This window comes from Propithecus coquereli, unplaced genomic scaffold (assembly GCF_000956105.1).
Source record: "Propithecus coquereli isolate 6110/MARCELLA unplaced genomic scaffold, Pcoq_1.0 Scaffold88, whole genome shotgun sequence".
Classification (NCBI taxonomy): Eukaryota; Metazoa; Chordata; class Mammalia; order Primates; family Indriidae; genus Propithecus; species Propithecus coquereli.
In genome coordinates, this window is record NW_012155062.1 from 1,763,899 (window position 1) to 1,787,057 (window position 23,159).

The 23,159-nt window shown below is 35.4% G+C and overlaps 1 protein-coding gene across 1 annotated transcript in view; it reads right to left on the minus strand.

Annotated features, from left to right (window-relative positions):
* Nucleotides 1-23,159, minus strand: part of CEP120 (centrosomal protein 120kDa) — an 84,278-nt gene that overhangs the window by 29,231 nt on the left and 31,888 nt on the right. Inside the window, exons 10-16 of the mRNA XM_012664260.1 lie at nucleotides 22,357-22,542; nucleotides 20,375-20,471; nucleotides 20,122-20,274; nucleotides 18,810-18,899; nucleotides 12,116-12,208; nucleotides 10,590-10,751; nucleotides 6,761-6,883 (exon numbers count right to left, since the gene is read on the minus strand). Coding sequence (XP_012519714.1) covers nucleotides 6,761-6,883; nucleotides 10,590-10,751; nucleotides 12,116-12,208; nucleotides 18,810-18,899; nucleotides 20,122-20,274; nucleotides 20,375-20,471; nucleotides 22,357-22,542 — 904 coding nt within the window. The remainder of the gene's footprint in view (nucleotides 1-6,760; nucleotides 6,884-10,589; nucleotides 10,752-12,115; nucleotides 12,209-18,809; nucleotides 18,900-20,121; nucleotides 20,275-20,374; nucleotides 20,472-22,356; nucleotides 22,543-23,159) is intronic.

The following is a 23,159-nucleotide window of genomic DNA, read 5'->3' on the forward strand; positions in this document are numbered from 1 at the left end:
TTATTTTTCCTCAAATATATAAAGAAAAACACTAAAGTGATTCAATTAAAAAATATGGTTATTTATACTTGCAGCAGGCAATCTGTTGTGTATGAACCAAAGCCAACTTGGCTGTATTTTGGAATGTACTCACTCAGTGTTTCAAACCAAGTACCAAACAAATTCATGTAGCCAACAGACACTTTTACTATTAAGTGATAATGTAATAATCTGCTTGAATTACAGTAAAACACTGTTACTCTGAATTGGCCTAATTTTTTTATATCAAGTCTAGTTTTTCCCATACATACAGCTCTTAATGTTTTACAGAAAAACAAAAGTGAAGACACTATCCAAAAATTTAAACTTCAGAAATTTAGATGAAAATAAAATGAAAGGAAAGGCAAATTGCCAACTTCCCTTCACAAAAGACTGGAACAGTCTCTGCAGTAATATACGACTACATGGAGTCAAGGTCTTTTCTGCTTTACAAATCCCTAGTGCTTGGATTTAAATGTGTTAACATTTCACAACTAGATTCAAGCATTTTAAGTTGAATAATACTACTGAGATTATCATAGATGATCTCTTCCACTTATGTCCCAAAGATTTATATATATTACTTGGTAATTTAACAACAGGCCATAAGTCAGAAGAAATGAAAAAAAAATGTTTTATAGTTGTGGGATAAAAGAGTAATATTCAATTATAAAAGGTGACCATGTCCATGGGTCTTAGATAAGGTCTAGTATATTGGATGGGCCCAAAGATGAGGGTTAGGGCAAAGATGAACCTAGAGGGATTACTTATACACAGTGGACCAGCTCCATCAGAAAAAACTTTCTGGGTTGGTTATATCAGTTTTGCCATAATTATTAAAATAATTCACATTTGCATAGTTGTACTAATTTAAAACACATGTATAGTTATACATATAATTTCTTTATTCTTAACGAATAAAAAAACTTGTAGCTAGCAAATCTGAGACACAAATCTCATTTTTCTAATTCATTCCTATCACCAAATCAATGATTCTTAACTTTTATTTTTTTAAATATATAGATGTTTCTGTGATTCTAAAGAAATACAATCTATGGACCCAATTCCCAGGAAAATGCGTACCACTAAAATTTTGATAGCAATTTCAGGGCATTCAAAGACCTTACATTAAGAGCCCTTACTGTAAGTAGATCTGAAACTTCTGGAAACCTCTGCACTTATATTTTTATTTAGGTTTCCTTGGTCCATGACTGAGGTAATACTATAAGCCGAGTTATACATTCCCGAAAGGAAAACTCAGCTCAGGACCTAGAGTCCATTCAGAGGCCAGTGAAAACTAAAGTATAGACTAGCTTTTGTTGGTTCCCAATTTCCCTGTTCCCGCCCTTGACATACCCGCAATTCTGGTTCTCTCCCAGAGGTACAGCCTTCATTGTCTTTGTCTTTTACTCCTCTATTCCCAGGTCTAATCTGTCACAAGGAACTACAGATTTCTCTCTTGAAATATTTTCAAAGTTTATTCCTTTATATTCCTACAGCTACTTCCTTAGCCCAACTCATCTCATCTCAACTCATCTTGACTATAAGAGGTTCTGTTGTCTTCCCAGCCTCAAATCTATTCTATCTACAAATCCTGCAAACCACTATTAGATCAATTGACTCTCTACTAAAAAAATCTACATTAGCTACTATTTCCCTACAGTACTGAGCCTGAACTCCTCTGCCTAGGATTCAAGGCATTCAAAAATATAATTCCCATTTCTAACTGACCAGGACCAGGTTTCTGTACCCTATGCCATCCCCTCTCCTTGCCCACCTTACTTCTTGAGCCTTCCAATTTTTTTTTTTTTTTTTTACTGATTACCTAAATCTTAAGGCTCAGCTCAAATTCTATCTCTACAGGAAACTATCTTAAAACTATTAGATTCTGAACACCAAGCGGTTTCTCTTTATTGCAAATAAAGATTTGATTATTCATAATCATTTACTGCTAAGTCACCTCCCAGTTTACATTACAAACTCCTTCAAAGTGAAGTCCCAAAAAGATAAGGTACTTTTTCCCTTACTCTCTTTTATTTTCTCTTCTCTTTCCCATTTGCCCTAAGTCAGGGATGGGCATATAGTAGATATCAAATATACTTACATACATAAATTTTAGCTTGATCAAAAATATCTACATTCTTTCAGTATACTTTGTCTTTTCAACCTCTATATGTCCTACTAAATTATATGTTTTCTATATTTTATTTTTTAAAAGTCCCAATTATTTTCACACTACATAAAATACATTTCCTAGCTAAAAGAAATCATAAACTATTATTCACTTCTTACATAATACAGGTTCAGTGTCCCTAACCCCAAAATCCAAAATCCAAAGTGCTCCAAAAATCCAATACTTTTTGAGTGCTGACAAGATGCTCAAAGGAAATGCTCATTGGCCCATTTCAGATTTTAGATTTTCAGAGTAGGGATGTTGAACTGGAAAATATCATGCTAATACTCCAAAATCCTAAACAATCTGAAACACTTCTGGCCACAAGAATTTCGGATAAGGGATACTCAACCTGTAAAAGGAATCAAGAATTACATTTGGTAAAACTGTTATCTTAATGTTAATTTGTTTTTAGACCATTTCAGTGAAAATGGGAGTATGTGTGTTATGTTTAAAAGAATGGGTAGTCAGAAAAGAAAAAAGCTCTCCATCAGACATAACCAGAACTTACAGACTAAATCAGATTTTTTTTCACTTTTGTCTTCCTTTCTGTGCTTTTATCTCTGTCACTATTTAAGAGATAAGATTCTGCCCTCTTCTGGCTCCAAAAAGATTTACAAAGAATTTTCAGAAGAACTGAAAAGCCTTGTTTTATTAGGCACTTAAACATACTGGAGAGCTGGATGAATTCATTAGATCTAATACAGAGGCAACTGAATTATGTATTTTTCTCTCTCAATAGGTTCATGATACTATTTATACTTTTAATATGTTTAATAATCTTTTTATCCTTTTGGTAAATATAGAGTTGAAAGAAAGAATTCTAAAAATCATTTAAAATTTATTTCTATGGTATATATTAGCAGTCAACCAATCTATATTCAGAGATAATAAAATAATGCCTCTGTTATAATTTTGATACCTGGTCTCTGAATTTCCCCACGGTAAAACTGAAATACTCTTAAGACACCAACTTACTAGATCTTGGGAGAATTGATGAGATATTGTCTAATAAGTGCTTCAAATATTTCTGGTAGGTGCTATAGGATTCATATTTATAAACACCAAAATAACACTTGGTTTTATCAAAAGAGGAGTGGGAAATGTCTAGCTGAATTCAAGTTCACTGGCAGAAAAATGAAGAGATTGTCCAAATATGTATGAAAAAGAATCAACAAAACTTTGCAATTAAATGAATGTGGGGATAAGAAGTAGCTCAAGATAGCCTGGCAGTTAACAGACTACAGAAACATTTATTGAATTCAGAAACACTAGATAAAAACGAGTTTAGAGAGATGACTGAGTTTAGTTTTGGACATGCTGAGATAATCTAAAGACCCAAGTGTTGACCTCCAAAGGTCCAGGAGGTTGAAACTGTTTTCATAATAATACTAAAACATTATTTGTCTTTTCTACTTTCATTCTTCCATGAATATACAATGGAGTTTTCCAGAGGCCACATGATGCATAATATCACAACAGACTGAATGCAAAACCAGATAGAAAAATTCAGAGGTCTATTATCCAGACACTAAAGAGATTTGCAAATGAGTAAAACAATGTCACTCTTCTCAATTTTTTTTGTTTTAGAAAATAGCTATTTTTCATAAAAAAGTTATTTATGTTACTATTGGGTTTATTTTTTTAAAATAAGATTTTAATATATTTCCAGTTTTAATTTCTAACATAGTGATTATCAACAGATTCAAAGTGCTTTGGAGTCCTCAATAACTTTTAATAGTACAAAGGGTCCTGAATCCAAAAAGTGTGAGAACTACTGCTCTAAGGAATTCAAGAAAAGACACTGAGTAAGCAGTTAAATATATGGATTTTAGCCAAAGAGACAGGTCTTATACTCTTATATGTATTTTCTACACACTAGATGAAGGATTTTTTTTTAATGTAAAGATCAAGTTACTCTTTTACTTAAAACCTTTTGATGGTATCTCATTATTTAAATTTTATGTCTGTAAGTATAAGTGTTAAGTAAAATAAACAATGTCCCAGGTTCTGAGCTAAACATTTTACAAATATTAAGTCATTTAATTCTGTTATCAACCTTACTACCTCCATTTAAAAGATATGGAAATAAGTATAGAGAAGTAAAGCAACTTGCCCAAGGTGACACAGTTAGTAAGTGGCAGAGCTAGGATTTGAACCAAGGTCACCTGGCTCTACTGTCCATGCTGTTAAGTACTATCATGCTATTAATACAACTGGATTAGAATAAAAACAAAACCTAAACTCCTTGCCATGGCTTTAAAGGCCCATATTTTGAACCTCACCTTGTACATTCTCTTCCCCTCATGCTCTAGGATGGCATTCTTCCTAGTTATCAAACAATCCAGGCTTAGTCCCACCTCAATGCCTTTGCAGCTGTTCCCTGGACACAGTTCCCACAGCCCTGTACACTGCTGGCACTCCCTCGTCTCACAGATCTCAACACAAATGTTAGTTATCACCGCAAAGAGGCCTTCCTTAACCACCGTATGTGGAATGGCATCTGTCCTGCCATGCCATCTACACTGCCACATTCACTATGACACCACCCTTTTTGTTACTTTTATTATGCATGGCATTAATAAAAATGACCTCGTCCATCTGTTTACTCTCTCTTCTAAAGGGAGCTCCTTGAGGAATCTGTTTGTCTTGTTCAGTGCAAGACTAATAATAATCCTAGCAACTTAACATCTCAAAACCTTTTTGTACCAAGACGATAAACAATATGCCCTTCATAAATTTTTTCTGAATGAATGAATATATGAAAATTCTGAGTAACGAAGATTGTGCTAGTCCTTGAAAACTATTAACAAATGTTTACTCAGTACTATAAGGTACAGAGTGCTATAAGCACAAGTAATATGAAAATAGCTGCAACATGGTTTCTTTTCTGGCTTGGAAAGTTTATGATCTAGTTTGGATTGTGGTAGGTCTGAAATACTCACAAAGAGTATTAGAAATTTCTAAAAAAAAAAAAAAAACTATCCTTACAGCTTAATATCAGATTATAGTATCTCGATATAAACTTTAAGGTTTTGAGTATTGTAGTTAAGAAATAAAAGATTTCGAAGCTGTTTAGTGGTCTTCCTCTCCCTGATACACTTTAACACACGCCAGTCATTACTTTGCTCAAAAGTACTCTTAATGTCACTGCTATTCTTTAGTCCATTCTCCCAAATCTTTGTCTATCTCTCACTCCCTAATGCTACCTTCTGATTACTGTTTTACCATGTTCATCATTTATAGCCATTAAGCCAACCTTATAAACTTGGAAGTAACCTCTGACTATTCTTACTAGGTAAAATTTGAATTCTTTAACTTAGCATCCTTTCCTTAAAAGGCCAAAATTACCTTTATTTTCAGCATTCTCTTATGAGCCTGATTTTTGTTTTGTAAACTATTACTATAGGTTAAATATTTCTAATCTGAAATCTAAAATGCTCCAAAATCCAAAACTTTTGAGTGTTAACATGACACTCAAAGGTGATGCTCAAAGGAAATGCTTATGGAACACTGTTGTCCGGTGAACTAGAACCACTGGGGATTGCCCAAAGGAAGCTGGAGAGAAGGACTTCCTGGTGGAAGATGGAACCATAAAAAGTTGCAACCACTGCCGGAGAAAATAAGGAAAGCAGAGAGAGATGGAATGAACCCTGGCATTTTCTCAACTCCCACCCACCAATCTTCCTTTAGTGCCCCCTAGTGGCTGAATCTATAGAAGTGAAAGAACAAGGAAGCCTTCAATACAAAGCTGAGTGGGAAAGACAGGGAATGGCTAGAACAATAAAATCCTTAAACTATTAAAGGTTATTTTCCTGTGTATGCTGTAACTTTTTAATGATGCCAAAAAATCATCAAATCATAAAATGCAGGAACCCATATTGTCAAACTTAGGTTGTCTGTTGCACATGACACATTTTTTAATGCCTAACACCTGAACATCCTGTTAGTAGGGGAATCCAAATATAAATGAGAGGCAGGACATGACTTCTAACCAGAGAAAACAAAATTGGAAAAATATCCCTTCTTCCAAGCTGAGAGCTAGAGTGCAAATCTGCAGTCAAATGAATGCTCCTGTCTAGGACATCGAATCTAGAGGACAGTGATACACAGAACATTCACGATGGCTAACACAAAACTGAGAGTTTAACAGTATGACGCTAGAATCAGGGGACACGGAATCCAGTGACATGGCAGTGATGGCACCAACCCGAGCATCCTAAGTAGACTGTTGTGCGACAGGGTATTGGCTGTATCTTGCTTCCCCTGGTTCCTTCCCATATTTTGAAAATGGTTCTTCAGCCTCCTTATGGTTTTATAAATTCCTTTATTCCTAGGGTTAGTTCTGTTGTTTGCAACCAAGGACTCTAGTATAAGCTATAACTTTCGTGACATAAGCCAGGAAATTCAAGTACTAATGTCATGTGCCTTGAATTCTCTGATGCATTCTTATTTGATATTAGAACACTACAGTGAAACATTATTATGCTGTACATACAAGTATTATTTATTGATTTTTCAAAACTGATCACTACAACTTAGGTAAGCTGCCAAAATTAACATAGGTACCTTTTCCAAGGTGAGAAGATTTATTTCAGACTGCAAACGGATTTCTGGTTTGTTGCTTTGCTGATCCTTGAACTGTTGGAATTCTTTTTCCAAAATCTTATACTTATTTTCAGCATCAGTAAGCTGTATTAAAAAAAAAAGTATTTATAGCAATTTTAAAACAATGATATGCAAAGTTTAAAAGTACAGAATTCAGTTCAACAGATTTTTTTATTCTAAAGCATGTTCATAGTAGAAAAGCTGGAAAATACATAAAGTATAATAAGGAAAATAAAAAACCCTAGTAATTAAAAATATAGTCAATCAACTGATTATACAAAACTTTTGAAGGTATGAAATTTCTTATAAAACCAGTATCATGAAAATTTTTTTGTTAAACTGTAAATGGCAAATTTAAAAGTCACCTTATAGAAATACTGATACTTTCTTTATACTTTTCTTAGGATGTCAGGTGTAAGAAAAGATACACCAGATAATTATCTTTGAAAATAAAAATAAGCTCAATTTTATTCTTATATTTTGATATTATATGAATTTTACAAATTCAAATACTATTACAACTTAAGGTAATGTAAAGATTATTTGGTTCAATTCCTTCATATTTACAGGTAAGAAAACTGAGGGTCAAAGAGCTAAAAAACTGAGGCAGTACCAAAGAGCTAGTGAGGTAGTCAGTTGTAGGGGCAAAAATAAAATTCAGACCTCATCCCCTAATGCTCAAATAAAACTGGTCAATAATTCCTTAAAAGAAAAAAAAAAAAACAAAAAATGAGGTAGGCTGCCCTGACTAAACATGCCAATTTCCCTTAGAACAGTTTCAAATGTAAAAACAAAAAAAAAGAGGCTATAAAGATGTTCCTTTAGAATCTGGGATTTTTTTTTTTTTGAGACAGAGTCTCACTCTGTTGCCTGAGCTAGAGTGCCGTGGCGTCAGCCTAGCTCACAGCAACCTCAAACTCCTGGGCTCAAGTAATCCTCCTGCCTCAGCCTCCAGAGTAGTTGGGCCTACAGGTGTGTGCCACCATGTCCCATTAATTTTCTACTTTTAGTAGAAAAGGGGTCTCGCTCTTGCTCAGGCTGGTCTCGAACTCCTGACCTCAAGCAATCCTCCCACCTCATCCTCCCGGAGTGCTAGGATTATAGGTGTGACCACTGTGCCTGGCCTGGGATTTTTTTTTTTATGAAATGCAAATAAGAATTGTTAAAGATGATTTCTAAAAACACATATTGATATGAGTATCCATCATTAGATAAACCAAAGATCTCTTTCCTAAGATGTAACACTTAACTATATTTCAAATACTGAGAATTTCTGGCAAAAATGTAACCTAAATCATCAACAATACACAATTCTAAATTAGGATTTTTCTAGCATCTTTAGGTAATGAGGTGTTCCATACATGAGAAATTTCCATATAACTGAAGTTTACCTCTTTTAACATCCAAAGTTGAACAGAAACCTTTCTAGAGTATTTCTCTGACTTTTCTATTTTAAACAAAAACTAAGAAACTTGATAGCACATTTGGTAGTTTCTTCACCATTCCAGGACATTACCATAAACAATCATTAAATTACAGTTGGTTGTAAAGCAGTAAGCTATTAAGGAATGCTGGCTCTTTTAAGTCCTGGAACCTGCTTTTATCTATTTGAGTACAGATATTTTATATTCATTAAGCACTCACTGACAATGGGTTTAACTGTCCCTTCTACCCATTTAGTTAGAATCGTATGTATAACACATGTATGAAGGTCAGAGTAAGGGCCTAAAAAGTTTTCCTACAAATAAAATGTGAAACGTATACATTCATGGACTTAGTAATTTTGGCATCTTGAAAACTTCCCCGTCCTTCCTGTCCCCAGGTCTTAGAGCAGTGGTGTGCCCCGGCTAATTTTTCCAAAATTTCAGTCTTTCCCACCAAGGTTCTTCCTACAAAGATGTAAGCTAATTCTACCAGTCTGTGTCAGGGTACACACATGCGTATTTTCAAGAGCTCCCCTGGTGATTCTAATACATGTTAAGAGCTTTTGTTCTACATGGCTGAATCTTCCTGATAAATGAAAGAAGAGAAGCATTGCTGGTGAATCCCATCATAATTGCCCACTTTTACAACTTTATCTTTTATATTTTAAATGAGACCTCCCATAGTAACAATCAAATTCAGACTTACAGCCACCTAAATACCGTGACCATAACTGACCCTGAGCTGCTATGGAAACCATTCTTCATGACAGAATTTACTGAAGACTTTGGAGGCATTCATCATACATATCTAATCTACACTGAAATTGTTCAAGAAAGATAAGCTTAATTTTTAACACCCTGATCCTTCTTTTCTTTAGTAAATATTTAATGAGCCCCTGGTATATGCTGATGACTGGGCTGGGCTCCTGGCATGCAGCTATAAACCAAAACAGTTTTCATGGACCAAATAATCTGACGCTCATTAAATTTTCATACTAATGAAAATAAAAACAAACTGATATAACACATCATAAAGAAAAAGGAGAATAATGTCCCATGAGAACATATAACAAAAATTTGACCTAGACTTGGGGACCAGAAGTCAGGGAAGATTTCTTGGGGTAAGCGATACTTTGGTTGAAAACTGAAGGATGTGTAGAGTTCACTAGGCTCAGAAAAAGCAGCACACACAGAGATCCTGTGGGTGAAGTGAGTATGGCATGCTTGAGGACCTGAAGGAAGACCAGTATGGCTGAAGAATATACAGCAGAGGTGAAGGAGTGGGAGATGAAGTGAAGTTGGAGAGACAGGCTCCAAACCATGCAGAGGCTTGCGGGGGAAGGTAGTGATTCTGATCTTTATCCTCTGAGCACTAAGAGGAAGCTGAAAGGTTTCAGAGAGGAGGGTGTCAAGCAAGATTCCCAAACTTCAAAAATATCTTTCTAGCTCCAACATGAGGAACAGATTAGAGGCACTCATTACTGAAATAAAGAACACTTACAGGAAGAGGCTCAGGTATGAATAGAAGGATCACATTGTGTTTTAAATGCCTTTAAGATATCCGAGTAAAGATGTCAAAAGGCAATCAGGTATATGGGTCTAGAGTACAAAGTAGGGTCTTGGATATAAATGTGAAAGTCCCAGATGTACATATAGTGTCTCAAGTTATGGGCATGGATAAGATTGTTTTGTACAAAGTAAATCCTGAGTTTGGAGGAAGTCCAACATTTAATGACTAGATACAGGAAGAGAGGCCTGCAAAAGAGCCTGAGGGGTGGCCAGAAAGGTAGAGGAAAACAAGGAGAGAAAAGATATAGAAGTTGAGAATATAAAAAACAAGGACAATAGCGTTCATGTCAGTAAGTTTTAGTCAGAGGAGAAATGAAAAATGCCCAACGAACTTAGTGACTTAGCCATTGATGGCTTCTCTGACACTGGCTAGCTGGAGGGATGGGGATGTAAAGCAGAGGGGGATGTGTTGAGAGGTGAGGAAATGTAGAGGAGCACAGATAATTCTCTTATGAAATTTGTTCCTTAACTGAATTTGGTCCAGCGCAACATGAAGAATATTTATGTTTGCTAAAAGGAGATTTATCAGAAAAAGATTTTAAGTTAGAAGTGACCTGAAATATAGTACAATTTCATGCAAATAGTTATAAGGGCAGGAAAAAATATTCCAATAATATCCCTTAGCTTTAACTTAGAAAAAGAAGATCCAACTTAAAGTATTATTTGTATCTCAGTGCAATAAATATGATTAATAGTCCAAATTACTGTGATTTTAACCATTTCTCATAATTAGTGAGCTACTTCTGTTATTTCCAGCAAGTAAACAGTATAAGAAAATGACAAGTATTTTATCCAACCTGCTGCTGAAGTCGGTGTTTATCCTCTTCTAGCTGCTTAATCTTTAACTTTTCTAGTTCTACTTGGTGAACACAGTCTTCTTTGGCTCTACGGATACAATCCTGAAGTTCTTGCATGTTCCGTTCACGTTCTGATTGCAATTCCTTTTTTTCTCTTTGAAGCTTAAAACAAAGGCATCTTTAAGAGACTGGGCTATTACTAGCTGCATTATACTGTTCAATATTTTCTTATCCTTCTATACAGTGAAATGTTCAGAATATCAACAAATTTCTGGTCATGTCGTTTTTAGTTATTAGAGAGGTAATGTTCAAGTGTACCGATATTATAAATTTTCTTTTTCTTTTTTGAGACAGGGTCTCATTTGGTTGCCTGGGCTAGCTAGAGTGCAGAGGTGTGATCATAGCTCACAGCAACCTCAAACTCCTGGGCTCAAGTGATCCTCCTGCCTCAGCCTCCTGAGTAGCTGGGACTACAGGCATGTGCCACCACACCCAGCTAATTTTTGTATTTTTTGTAGAGATGGGGTTTCGCTATGTTGCTCAGGCTGGTTTCAAACTCCTGACCTCAAGTGATCCTCCCACCTTGGCCTCCCAAAGTGCTGGAATTATAGGCATGAGCCACCATCCCTAGCCACCAATATTATTTTCAATCAATCATAATTTAATACTAATACACAAGTATATACAAAAATCCATACACAACTTGTATAAATTCAGTTGAAAAGGCCCTAACCACTAAAAATTTCCATTTAAACAAAACCCTTTTTTTATATAAGCAAATATGCCCAATTTTCTTTTCTTCTTTTAGAAACCTGATTCACTGCCTGTTCATATAGTAGGTAACAGAACCTTAGTATTAGGGAAAAAAAATCTACCTTATATTTAAATTTAAATACCCAAATTATTCAGAAATTGCAGAAAATGTATAATGATATGGTTGGGGTGATTTGCTGAGAAAATTTTAAGAAACACATTTTGGTTGAGGAAGGGGCATATAAATTTAATGTGGAAGAAATACTAATTATTTTGAAATGATCTGTACAGAAAATTTTAAAAACATTTAGGGTAAACCCTAATAAAAATGCTAACTAGGCATAATACTGACGTAAGTTCTCATCTCTTCTTTGGATCTAATCTTTAATGATCAAGAAAGAGGAAAATTCCCTTCTTCCTGAAAACAAAATTAGGATTCTATGCCCCTGAGCCTACGCTACATTTTCTCTTCTCTCTAAGCAGTGCAACTATTCATTCCTTCCACGTAATGGGAAAGCTAATCCCAAACATTCACTATTGTAGAAGTCAGCGAAAGCTGGCTGAATAATAGTTAAGTATTTCAAATAACACTTTTCTACTTATTCCTAACATTCTAACATATAAGACATGCTTTACCCAGTTGAACAGTTTTCTCCATATTGTCTGAAAGACAAGTTCTATAAAATATATGAGTATAGAGCAAAAATTAATGGTATGAACTTAATAAAAAGACTCTTTGCAAAATAAAGATATACGACAGATGAATGACATACCTCTGACTCTGCACTAGCAAGCTGCTGCTCTCGCTTCTCTAAGTCAATTAGGGTTTTTTGAAGTTTTCCTTCTAGAATAGTATATTCGGCCACCTAAAATATAGTAAAAGGTTACCTTCTCCTCAAATTAAAAAAATACACATAAATTCAAAAATACATTTCATAGAAACAGAGGATCCGAGAATAAGAAAGTCACAAATTAGATCTACCAATTCAAAGCAGAAATTCTTTTTGCCGTACTCTAAGGAAAGAAGCCCACCTAGCAACTACTCAGATATCTCTAGTGATATTCAGTCTCCCAAGAATATCCAAATTCCTACTGGCAATCACCCTGCTAGTAAAATCTTGTGCTTAGTCAAAACCTAGCTCCTTAAAATCTGCCTTACTTGATGCTCTAGTATATGTCTGAAGCACTCTGTCATTTAGACTCACAATTCTTAGAACTAAACCTGTAGTTAGATCAGCTATTCAGTTACCATTCAGTTCTCCTACTGGTTCATATCTGACCTTTTACTACAGTTCCAGTAACTGAATCCCTGCTTGGGCCACTAGCCTAGTAACCCAATTACTTCAGGCCTAAAGTTCTGCTCTGCCCTGTTTTTAAGGATATGAATGCTATACAAGACAGGAGGCCTACCTATACCAGATGTAGGATTCTCTTGGTTTTCCATCTTTCAATTTAGACCTATCACTTTTTACTAGAACTTTCTGAACTAATTTTTCCACCATCTTCACCAACTTGTCTGCAGGTCCCAGGCCCTATTCTGATCCTCTCTTTCCTATTGCCAGTAAAGCCCTGGTTTGATAATCCTACTTTTACCCTTGGACAGAGGGGGAAAAAACCCATATGTTTACATATTTGAGACTGGTAATAGGCATCACATCTCTTCCTAGTCTTTATGTTAGAGAAGAAAAAACACAAATTTGAATTGTTATTCACATATTATGATCTCCACAGCCTCTAATATCTTGGAGGTTCCAGACTAAGTCCTTTCAAAAAATATAATACCCAGCTGTGATCTCACCATTTGAGAGACCAGATAGTGTACTGCCAAATACGAAGACAACCTATGTCTATTACCTCAGTGTAAAACTGCATTTGCTATTTGAGGATCCTAGTCACGCTGTTAATGTCAAAGTGCTTTTGTTTTAAAATCTGGCATAACTATGCCCACTGTCCATGTGACTGTTTTGAGTACAGAATTTGACCTTTGCCCTTGTTAAACTGAATTTTGATGATATAGGCCCAGCATACCAACCAATCAGGGTCATTTTATATATGAATTCTGTTAACTCTACCATCTAGTTTTGGTTCATTGACAAGCATGTCTTCTGTTCTTAAACAAATCACTAATATAAACACCCAAACATCTGTGTTCCCAGAGTTCTGTCTCAGGATGTCTTTTCCTCCTGTGCTACATGACCTCCTTCGGTGAGCTCATCTACCGACCATCACATGTACTAAGGACTCCCAAATTTATATTATAAGGCCAAAACTCCTGCCAGAGTTTCAAGCCAAATACCTACTGAACATATATCAATATTCCTCATATCTCAAAATTCAAAAATGTATAAAAACCTGAAATCATAATTTTTTTTTTTTTTTTTTGAGACAGAGTCTTGCTCTGTTGCCCGGGCTAGAGTGCCGTGGCATCAGCCTAGCTCACAGCAACCTCAAACTCCTGGGCTCAAGCAATCCTCCTGCCTCAGCCTCCCGAGTAGCTAGGACTACAGGCATGCACCACCATGCCTGGCTAATTTTTTCTATATATTTTTAGTTGTCCAGCTAATTTCTTTCTATTTTTAGTAGAGACAGGGTCTCGCTCTTGCTCAGGCTGGTCTTGAACTCCTGAGCTCAAACAATCTGCCCACCTCGGCCTCCCAGAGTGCTAGGATTACAGGCGTGAGCCACCATGCCCAGCCATAAGTTTTTACTTTAATAAATATTTATTATACACCTAACTTATTCTGTGGATCTTATATTTTGAGGGAAAAGAGACTATAAATAAGTACATATATAACATAAGTAAATGCTATGAAGAAAATAAAGCAGAGTGAGAAGACAATACCTGGGGACAGGAGAAGGGAGCATTATTTTGGAAATGGTAGAGAATCTCATTGAGATTATTCTGAACAGAGACCAGAAAGTATCTCTGAAAGAAGAGCATTCCATAGACCCTAAGGAGAGAGGTGACTTAGCATGTCTGAGGAACTACATGGAGGCCAGTGTGGCTGGAACAGACTGTGTGAACAGAAAGCTGATGGAAGATGAGGTTAGAGAGGAAGCCAGGGCACAGATTATATAGGGCCTTATAGGTCCTAGTAAGAACTCTGAGTTTTATTCTAACTGTGATGAGCAGTATGATGGGTTTTGAGGAGAGGAGGACATAATCTGACTTTAATTTTAAAAGCCTCCCTCTTGGGCTGGTATGGATATAACAAGGTACAGGGGCCAGGAATGGAGGAAGGGATATCAAGTTAAGAAGTAACTGCAGTAATCTAGGAGAGAGAGATCATGATGGCTTAAACCAGGTTAATAGTGATGGAGGTGGCTGAAAGTGGTTTCCAGGATACATTCTAAATGTGGAGCCAACAGGATTTGCTAATGAACCAGATGTGGAATGAAAAAGTCAAGGATGACTTGGCTTGCAGCCTGAACAACTGAGTAAAAAAGTAGTGCTATTTATTAAGATGGGGAATCAATAGAAGAAAATTTACAGAAGATGGAGATACTGTTTGCAGAAACATTAAATTTGGGATGCATATTAGATAGCCAATTGGCAATGCAGGCAGCTAAATAGCCAAGGGCATAAGGAAAGTTGGGGATGGAAGTAGGTAGGGGTGTGTGTGTGTGTGTGTGTGGTGTATAATACATACAATTTGATGTACATAATACCAAGAAAGTAGATGAAATCACCAAAGAAGTGAGTGTAGAAAAAGATCTGAGGACTGGACCCTGGGACAAGCCAATATTTAGAGTTTGGGATAAAGAGGAGGATCTAGCATGAAAATTGGGAAGGAGAGATGACTGAAGACATACAAATACAACAGGAAAGTACAGTCAAGGAAGCCCAGTAGAGGAAGTGTTGTAAAAGGGGAGGGAGAAAACTGGGTGAGGATGAGGGAGGATTGTTAGATAAGAGAAAAACACTGTGAATTAACTGTTCTGGAGAGTGAGAGAATGAATTGAGTAGGGACAGCAGTAGGATTGTAAGGCAACACTAAGGATCCCATAAGGCCTAAGGTTGTAAACTTCCTTAACATCATCTCTTTAAAACCCATTCTGTAATCTTTTCTCCACAATCTTATTGCTACTGTTAGTTTTCAGCCTTCATTTTCTTTTATACAGATTACTGCTTTACTGGTCTCTTGACTTGAGTTTCACATCCTCTGTTCCATCCACTATACTTCCATCCGAATGTCTGTTCTAAAACAAAAATTATCTTATTCCCTATATAAAAATCTCCATTAAAAAAAATTTCTCAAATTTTTACCTTTCTCAACCAGGGTTCATCATGATGTGATTATTTTCTCCATCCTCTCCTAAAATGGCACATAACTCTAGCACTCTAAATGAGCAGGATAAAGTTAATTCATTACCAACAACAGATGCCTTAGGGCTTCATTCTCTCAGGGAAGCCTGGCTGAAAACGCCTACAGGATCTAGTCTAAACTATTCATAATCTCTGTCAGCCTCTTCTACTTTATTTCATGAGGCACACCCTGTGCTCTCTTCCTCCCACATCAAACTACATACAATTTTCTTAATGCACAGCCTATGTCAAACTTCTCTGCCTTTGCTCAAGGGGCTTTCTCTGTTTGGAATTACCTTTGGGTCCACCTGGCAATATCTACTAATCTTCACCCAAGAGAAAGCAAGATATTATCTATAAAACACTTCCTCATAGCCCCCTTATGTAGAACTGATGTCTTCCTTCTTTGTGGGTACACGATAGCTATCTTCAGCTAACTGATGGGCAGTCATATGCAATACAAGTAAATATTATCTCAACTGTTCCAAATGGCAGAACAGGAACCAGGTGTGTATATATATACTCCTTCAGGTAAACTTTCAAAGTATGAAAGAAGTTATACAGTGTGTTAAGAAAAACTTCAGGTAAACAAAATAAAAATAAATGAACAGAAAAGACTCATATATAATTGAATGACACTTATACGTGACCCCAATTACCCTGATTTGATTAATATACATTGTATGCCTATATCAAAACATCACCAGTACTCTATAAATATATACAACTATTATGTACCCATAATAACTAAAAAGTTTAAATTTAAAAAAATTAAAAGATGAAAAAATACAATGTGAGATTTTCAGAGCATTTAGCTTTAAAAGATTTCATCATATTGAGGAACAACTTTTTTTCTCCCTAGTGACTTCACTTTATAGTGGCTTATAAAATTTTTAAAAACTGATCACATGTTAGCACATCCCAGTTCACAATATTCTTTCAAGATAAGACACTTTAAGATAAATGAATCAAAGTATTTAGTCTCAAAATGCACTTAGGTTGAAAGAAAATGGCAAATCTAAAACTCAAATCTACTTTTACAATATAACTAATTCAAACAGACAGCTTAACCACTTACTAGGCAAGCAGCATATTCTTTTTTAATGTTGAGATAGGGTCTTGCTCTGTTGTCAGGCTAGAGTGCAGTGGTGTCAACATGGCTCACTGCAACTTCAAACACCTGGGCTCAAGTGATCCTCCTGCTTTAGCTTCCCAAATAGCTGGGACTACAGGCACACACTACCACGCCCAGCTGATATTTCTATTTTTTGTATAGACAGAGTCTCACTATGTTGCTCAGGCTGGTCTCCAACTCCTGGCTTCAAACAATCCTCCCACCTCAGCATCCCAAAGTGCTGGGATCACAGGCATGAGCCACTATGCCCAGCCCATCATATTCTATTTTCTAACAGTTATTAACTAGCTCATCAATTCAAGCTGAAATGGTAAAAGTTGAATACATGGAAACCAATCAAAAATTTTAACTGAAAAGATCATCATTATTACCAAAATGAAAAACCAAAAATTACTTGGGCAAGTTTTTTTCACCTCATTCCATTAAAACGGATTTTTTTTTTCAAAAGAAAATTTAATTATGGTACAAATTGGATTTGTCGCAGTTCTTATAATTTTATTAACTTTTCAAAATTTTTCCTGATTTGAATTTTGCAAAGCTCAATTCGGAAAAATTCTTCAACAGCATGGAAGAAAATGGCTTAAAGATAAACTCGTGTCTTAAAGGCTAGATGAAAAATTCAAAAAACCAAAATGATATTTTCCAGCTTCCTCGGATCAATTAATATTGTAATATATTAGGTCTGTGAATATTACTTAATATAAAACTCACTTTTAGTAACAGTAAAACTAGTATGTTTAAATATATGTGAGGAATTCTAATTATTATAATTTTTATTATGTGAACATTTCATAAGATAGATGCTTTGAAGTAGTCTTGCTATCTTTTTCTTTTAGCTTTTTTTAAAGCTCACTGCTTATTCAAGTTTTTAATGGTTGAGAATTAAGTTAGACAAAGCTGAAATGGTCATTTTAAAGTCAAAGGCCTGTGGGACTTCTGCTTCTACCCATCAATGACAAATTGCCCATCTCTATAAACACAAATTGAACAAAGTATATGAAACTGTTTTCAGACACAGGTCGATGAGCAGCACAGGACTAGGAACCCTAAGAGACAGGAAGGAAGTAAATGAGGCAAGCCCTACAGTAACTCTAGCTTACTGTCTGAGGGTAATTTTCAGACTAGCTCAAGGAAGGAGAACTCAAACAGAGCCTTGCAATCTTGTTCAGTTGAGGAAACAAACAGACTGGATACCGGAGAGGCTGAGGCAACTAGAATTTGTGAGGAGAGGAGGGAGATGCATAAAGAATGAGCACTGGAGACATGCAGAGTCATCCCCTCAAATTTGAGGCTGAATACTGATTTAGATACTAACGTATTTCTAAATTCCTAAAATTAGAATATTCAAAAATAAGTCTAATTGTCAGGGTTGTTTTATTTAATAAATTGAGTGTAAATGAATAAATACTGAACTTTTCCTTCTGGAATAAGATCAGATGGTCTCATGTTATCATTTTTAAAGATGTGATTTATTTCATGATTTAATTCTTAAAAGCAGCTTAAGCATTTTTCAGACTTTTTATTAATATTTATTTATTTTTTTAGGGCTGGGGTCTTGCTCTGTCACCCAGGCTGGGGTGCAATGGCTCCACAGCTCACTGCAGCCTCAAACTCGTAGGCTCAGAGAACCTCGTAGGCTCAGAGAATCCTCCCGTCTCAGCCTCCTGAGCATCGGGGACTACAGCAGCAAGACTTAACTTTCAGACTACAATGTAATTTTTATATATACTGAAATGTGCTATCTTCTTTTTCATACATCAGCAGGCTTTTTCTCTAGAGTAGTCTTTTTTTATATTTATACATGTTTTGAATAGGTAATATAGTTGCATGTTTCAAAATCCAAGAAGCACAAAACATCTTACAGTGAAAAGCCTCCCTTCTACTCCAACCCATCTGTTCACCCCTTCCATACCAACACATAATCACTATAATGTTATTCCTTCCAGAGGTCTTTCTTTAATGCATATGTAAGATGCTATCATTAATATTCTTCCTTTCCTCCCTCAATTTTGACACAATTTATTACCTTTTTCTTTACTAGTGATTCTCTCTCTCGGTCCCTTTTCTTCCATTCCTCTGCAAGAGCCTGCATATGAGCCAGTTCTTTCTGCTTTAGCTACAAATGAAAGAAAAATAAAATCACAAAAACACCCCAAATAGTTCAAATAAATGACTCAGTTCTTTTCAATTAAAGAGCTAATAATAATCACTAATATGTTTTTTTTCAGGCATTCTATTTTTTTTTTTTTAATTTCACATTTTACCTTTGCGACATTGGGTTTGGGAAAGAGAAGCAGTCATGAGTATACGGAACTGTGTATCTCCCTGTGCAATATGGATCCAAGTTCAAATTGTCTTAAGTCCAGGATGTGGTTCAGAGTCAGCAGAGGTCGACCACTGCTGCTGGGGAGTATGGGTGTGAGGAGACATGGTCCTTCTGCTTCAGGCCCAGAGTCTGCTGCAGGTTCTCTCTCTAAGGACAGGGTTTGCTCTTGGGCCTCTGGTTGCACTCAGGAGCAATCCTGTACAAAGTCCCACAAGCTTGTAAGCATCTGAAGACACTATACCAGCTCTTCTTTAAATGGATGACCTTAGAGTCCAGCTTCTTCATAACTGTCTTTATCCAGTGATAAAATTAATTTTCCATTTGATAGGATGGCAATACTTTTATTTTCATCAATATCTGTATCGTACGTATGTAAGTGCACAGCATGAACCCTGTAACTGTGACAGTGGGTCTCCACGAGATGCCAGCGGTGTGACTTGGCGTGGCCAAAGTTGGATTTCTCACAGACCCAGGTGGCCAGAACCTCTCACAGCCTACAAAGGGTGCCATGAGTACCCCGGCCCTCCTGAAGCTCGCTGCCTGCCCCTTTCCTTGCCACACCTCTTCCCTCCGCCCCATTCTTTTTCTCTCTCTCTTTTTTTTTTAAAGAATAAAAGGATACCTAAGGCAAGTCACATTCATACGAGTCTAATTCAGGAGAATATAGGGCTAACAATGGGTTCTGTTTTCTAACTCTCTTGTTTGGAGACTGATGATGCCAGGTTCTAGAAGCATATGCCAAATGAGGATCTGAGACTGAAAGAGTACCCTTCTTTCCTAATTTTGTCCAATCATCATGGACAAAGTTGGGCATTCTTCTGAGTGAGGACTGCCAAGTTGTCACAGGTCAAGTATTTTTTCATTCTCAATTTTTCTTTAAAAGTTAGGTATTGTTGACATTCAAAGAAACTAGATAGGGTACCCATTGAATATAGAAAACCCAGCTATGGAGAAGGAAAAATATGCAAAGTGAACAAAAATAGATTGTTTTAAGTGACATTTAAAAAGTAACCTGATTTTCAAAAATGTCTTCTTGCATCTCCTTCCACATTTCTAGTTCAAGTGCTGCTTTGTATTCTAAAGTTTCCCGAGGCTCTGTCTGGATCTCTGAAGGACAAGGTGCTGGAGGAAGAGAAGATGGCTTCTGTTGTACAGCAGATACACCCTTGGATATGAATAAAAAGCACATTTAAACAAACACACTCACACATATACATATATTAGATCCCTTTTAAGAAATAATTTGATAACTCAATTATATTTACCTGAGATGAATCAGAGACAAAGATCTCACGCATTTTTACCAGTCCATAATCTTCTAGAGTCATTGTGTAAGAAAGGTCTACTATCCTGTTATTTGACCTACAAATGAAATAAAAAAATCTTAAAATTCATGGAAACACTTTTATATTATTTTTCCTTTTATTTCCCCAGTGCTTTAATGTTGAGGAATAAGCAACATTTCTTACACCTGATGCTTTTGCTACTGAAACTGTAGCAGCTTCTATAGGCTTCAAGACCTTCCATATACATGATTTGATCATCATGAACAACCTATTAAGTATATATCATATTTATTACAAAATGACCTACAATAGCTATACATTTTTTGGAAAAACTGAAAAGTATAAAGGTAAAATTTAAAATCTTACTACCTACAGGTAATTGCTGCTAATATTTAATTTTCTTCCCCTTTATTTATATGTAGATACACATGTAGGCATGTATGTTAACATTATACAGTTTTGTCCTGTTTTTCTATTTATATCAGGAGCATTTTTAATTTAAAAATATGATTTTTACTGCCTATAAAATAACTAATGAATTTATATAATAAAATATATTTAATAATTCCCCTACTCTTGATTATATAGGTTATTCTGAATTCTTTTTTCTATTCTTTTTTGCCGGGATGAACATACTCGTACATAATTTTTTTACTGGATACAAACACTGCCTCAGTATAATTCCTAAAAGTAGGATAATTATACATTATTTTGATCATAAGAAGCGCCTCTTTGAATCATAGACCTGCGTGTAGCATTTATCTTTAACTAAATGAAAATAAGAAAAAATATTAGAGGAAAATAAAATCTTGGCAACAAAAAAAACCATGGTTTTGTCTAAATCAAATGTATGCCAGTTGAACAAAACTTTAGTAAATGGATCTCACAATTAGAACTCTTAATCAACTTTTACGTTTTCTTCTAATCTCACAGATTTCAGAAGAAATGAATAAAGTAAAATAAAGCAGTACTGTATCTGAGAGAAACTCCTGAGCATATCTGAAGTTGTCACTTAGGTAAATCTTCTAAAACTTCTCCGTCTACAGAGCAGGGCAATAAAATGTTCATAACAGCATTAAAATAGCTTTAATTATTAGTGATTTGGTTATATTCTACTTATGACAGAACAGAATGCAAATTTTTAAAGGAGATTTTTTTCAATAAAAGGAGTTGAAACAAAAAGAATTTTCAGTTAACCAAACAACTGATTCTCTAAGACACCTGTTCTCAGATCTCTCAAGTGAATAAAAGTTTTTTTACAAAACTTCAGTCTCTGGAAGTGGCTATGAATAGGGAGGAATAAGGGAAGAAATTTCAATAATACTTTTAGATCTAAGATTTTTACTGAGCATTATTTCCTTCTATATCCTTACTATGCTCTAAAGATAAAAGCATATAATAAATAATGTTAAATTTTAACTGTTAATTTCAAAAAGACAATTAACAAATACTTTATTTAAAATGTGACAAACTGAAGTTTTTCATCGTGACAATGAAGCTCAGGGCAGAAAAACAATTATTTTAAAAACTGCCTTCAACTGCCGAATATTTGTTAGCATCCTCAGACTTTAGATTTGAGGCAGAAGTTAAAACATTTTTCAAGTGGAAAAACAGTCACAGCCATTCCCAATGCAAAATAATGTAAAATACTTTATAAATTTAAGCTTGAATTACAAAATAAAAAACTAGATCCTGAATTTTAACTTGTCAAACTAAAGAGAGGGGAGGGAAAATACTTAGTTTGAGTAAGTATTATAGGACTATAGTAGCAAAGATTCTTTACTTTTGTGAAGTAAAATGGGAATCAGAAAGCTAAAAAGCAAACTGGAATATATAGCCCCCTCAGGTCAAAGAAGAAAAATCAGGAAAAAAGAAAATATGCAAGGGTGAAGTTGTGGCTCTTCAGAATCATTATATGAATAAAAAAGCAAAGCGAAGATCAATGTTATGAAATGCATTACCCTTGTGCTGCTATAACAGGGACACTTTCACTGTAAGTCTGACGCCAGCACTGTTCAGCATTAGAACCTAAAAAGCGAGTTTTTTCTGAAGACAAGATGTTAGAAAGCTGGATTCTTGCAATTCCCAGAAGTAAATCTTTACTCATTTTATCCTTATGCCATAATTCAACCAGCAATGGAATCCTAAGGAAGAGAAAAAAACGTGTTCATACCTATCAACTCTGAAGTCTCTTCTGAACTAAAATCTTTGAAGTCTGTTAATGTAGTCGAGAGATGTTTTTGTTACTTGAAATGTTATCTAGTACAATTGTTAGATTAAAGGCCCAATTCCACAGGAAGCAAAATGAAATACAGTTATGCACCATGTTAACAATGTTTCTGTCAATGATGGTACACATATATGACAGAGGTCCCATAGGATTATAATACCATATTTTTACTACACCTATATGTTTAGATACACAAATACTTACCATTATGCTCCAACTACCTATAGTATTTAGTACAAGTAACATGCTATAAAGGTTTGTAGCCTAGGAGCCAAGGACTATATACCATCTAGCCTAGGTATGTAGCAGGCTATCATCTAGGTGTATACAAGAACACAATGTTTTCACAGCGACGAAATTACGTAATGACCGACATATTTCTCAGAACCTATCTCTATCATTAAAGGACACATGACTGTACTGTTTCATTCTCTATACCTCTTTCTATGTAATAAAGAAAACTCTTCAAACATTATTCTCACAAAGGTAATTTTTAGTTACCCTTCATTCTTCCTTTTAAAATAATATATAAAT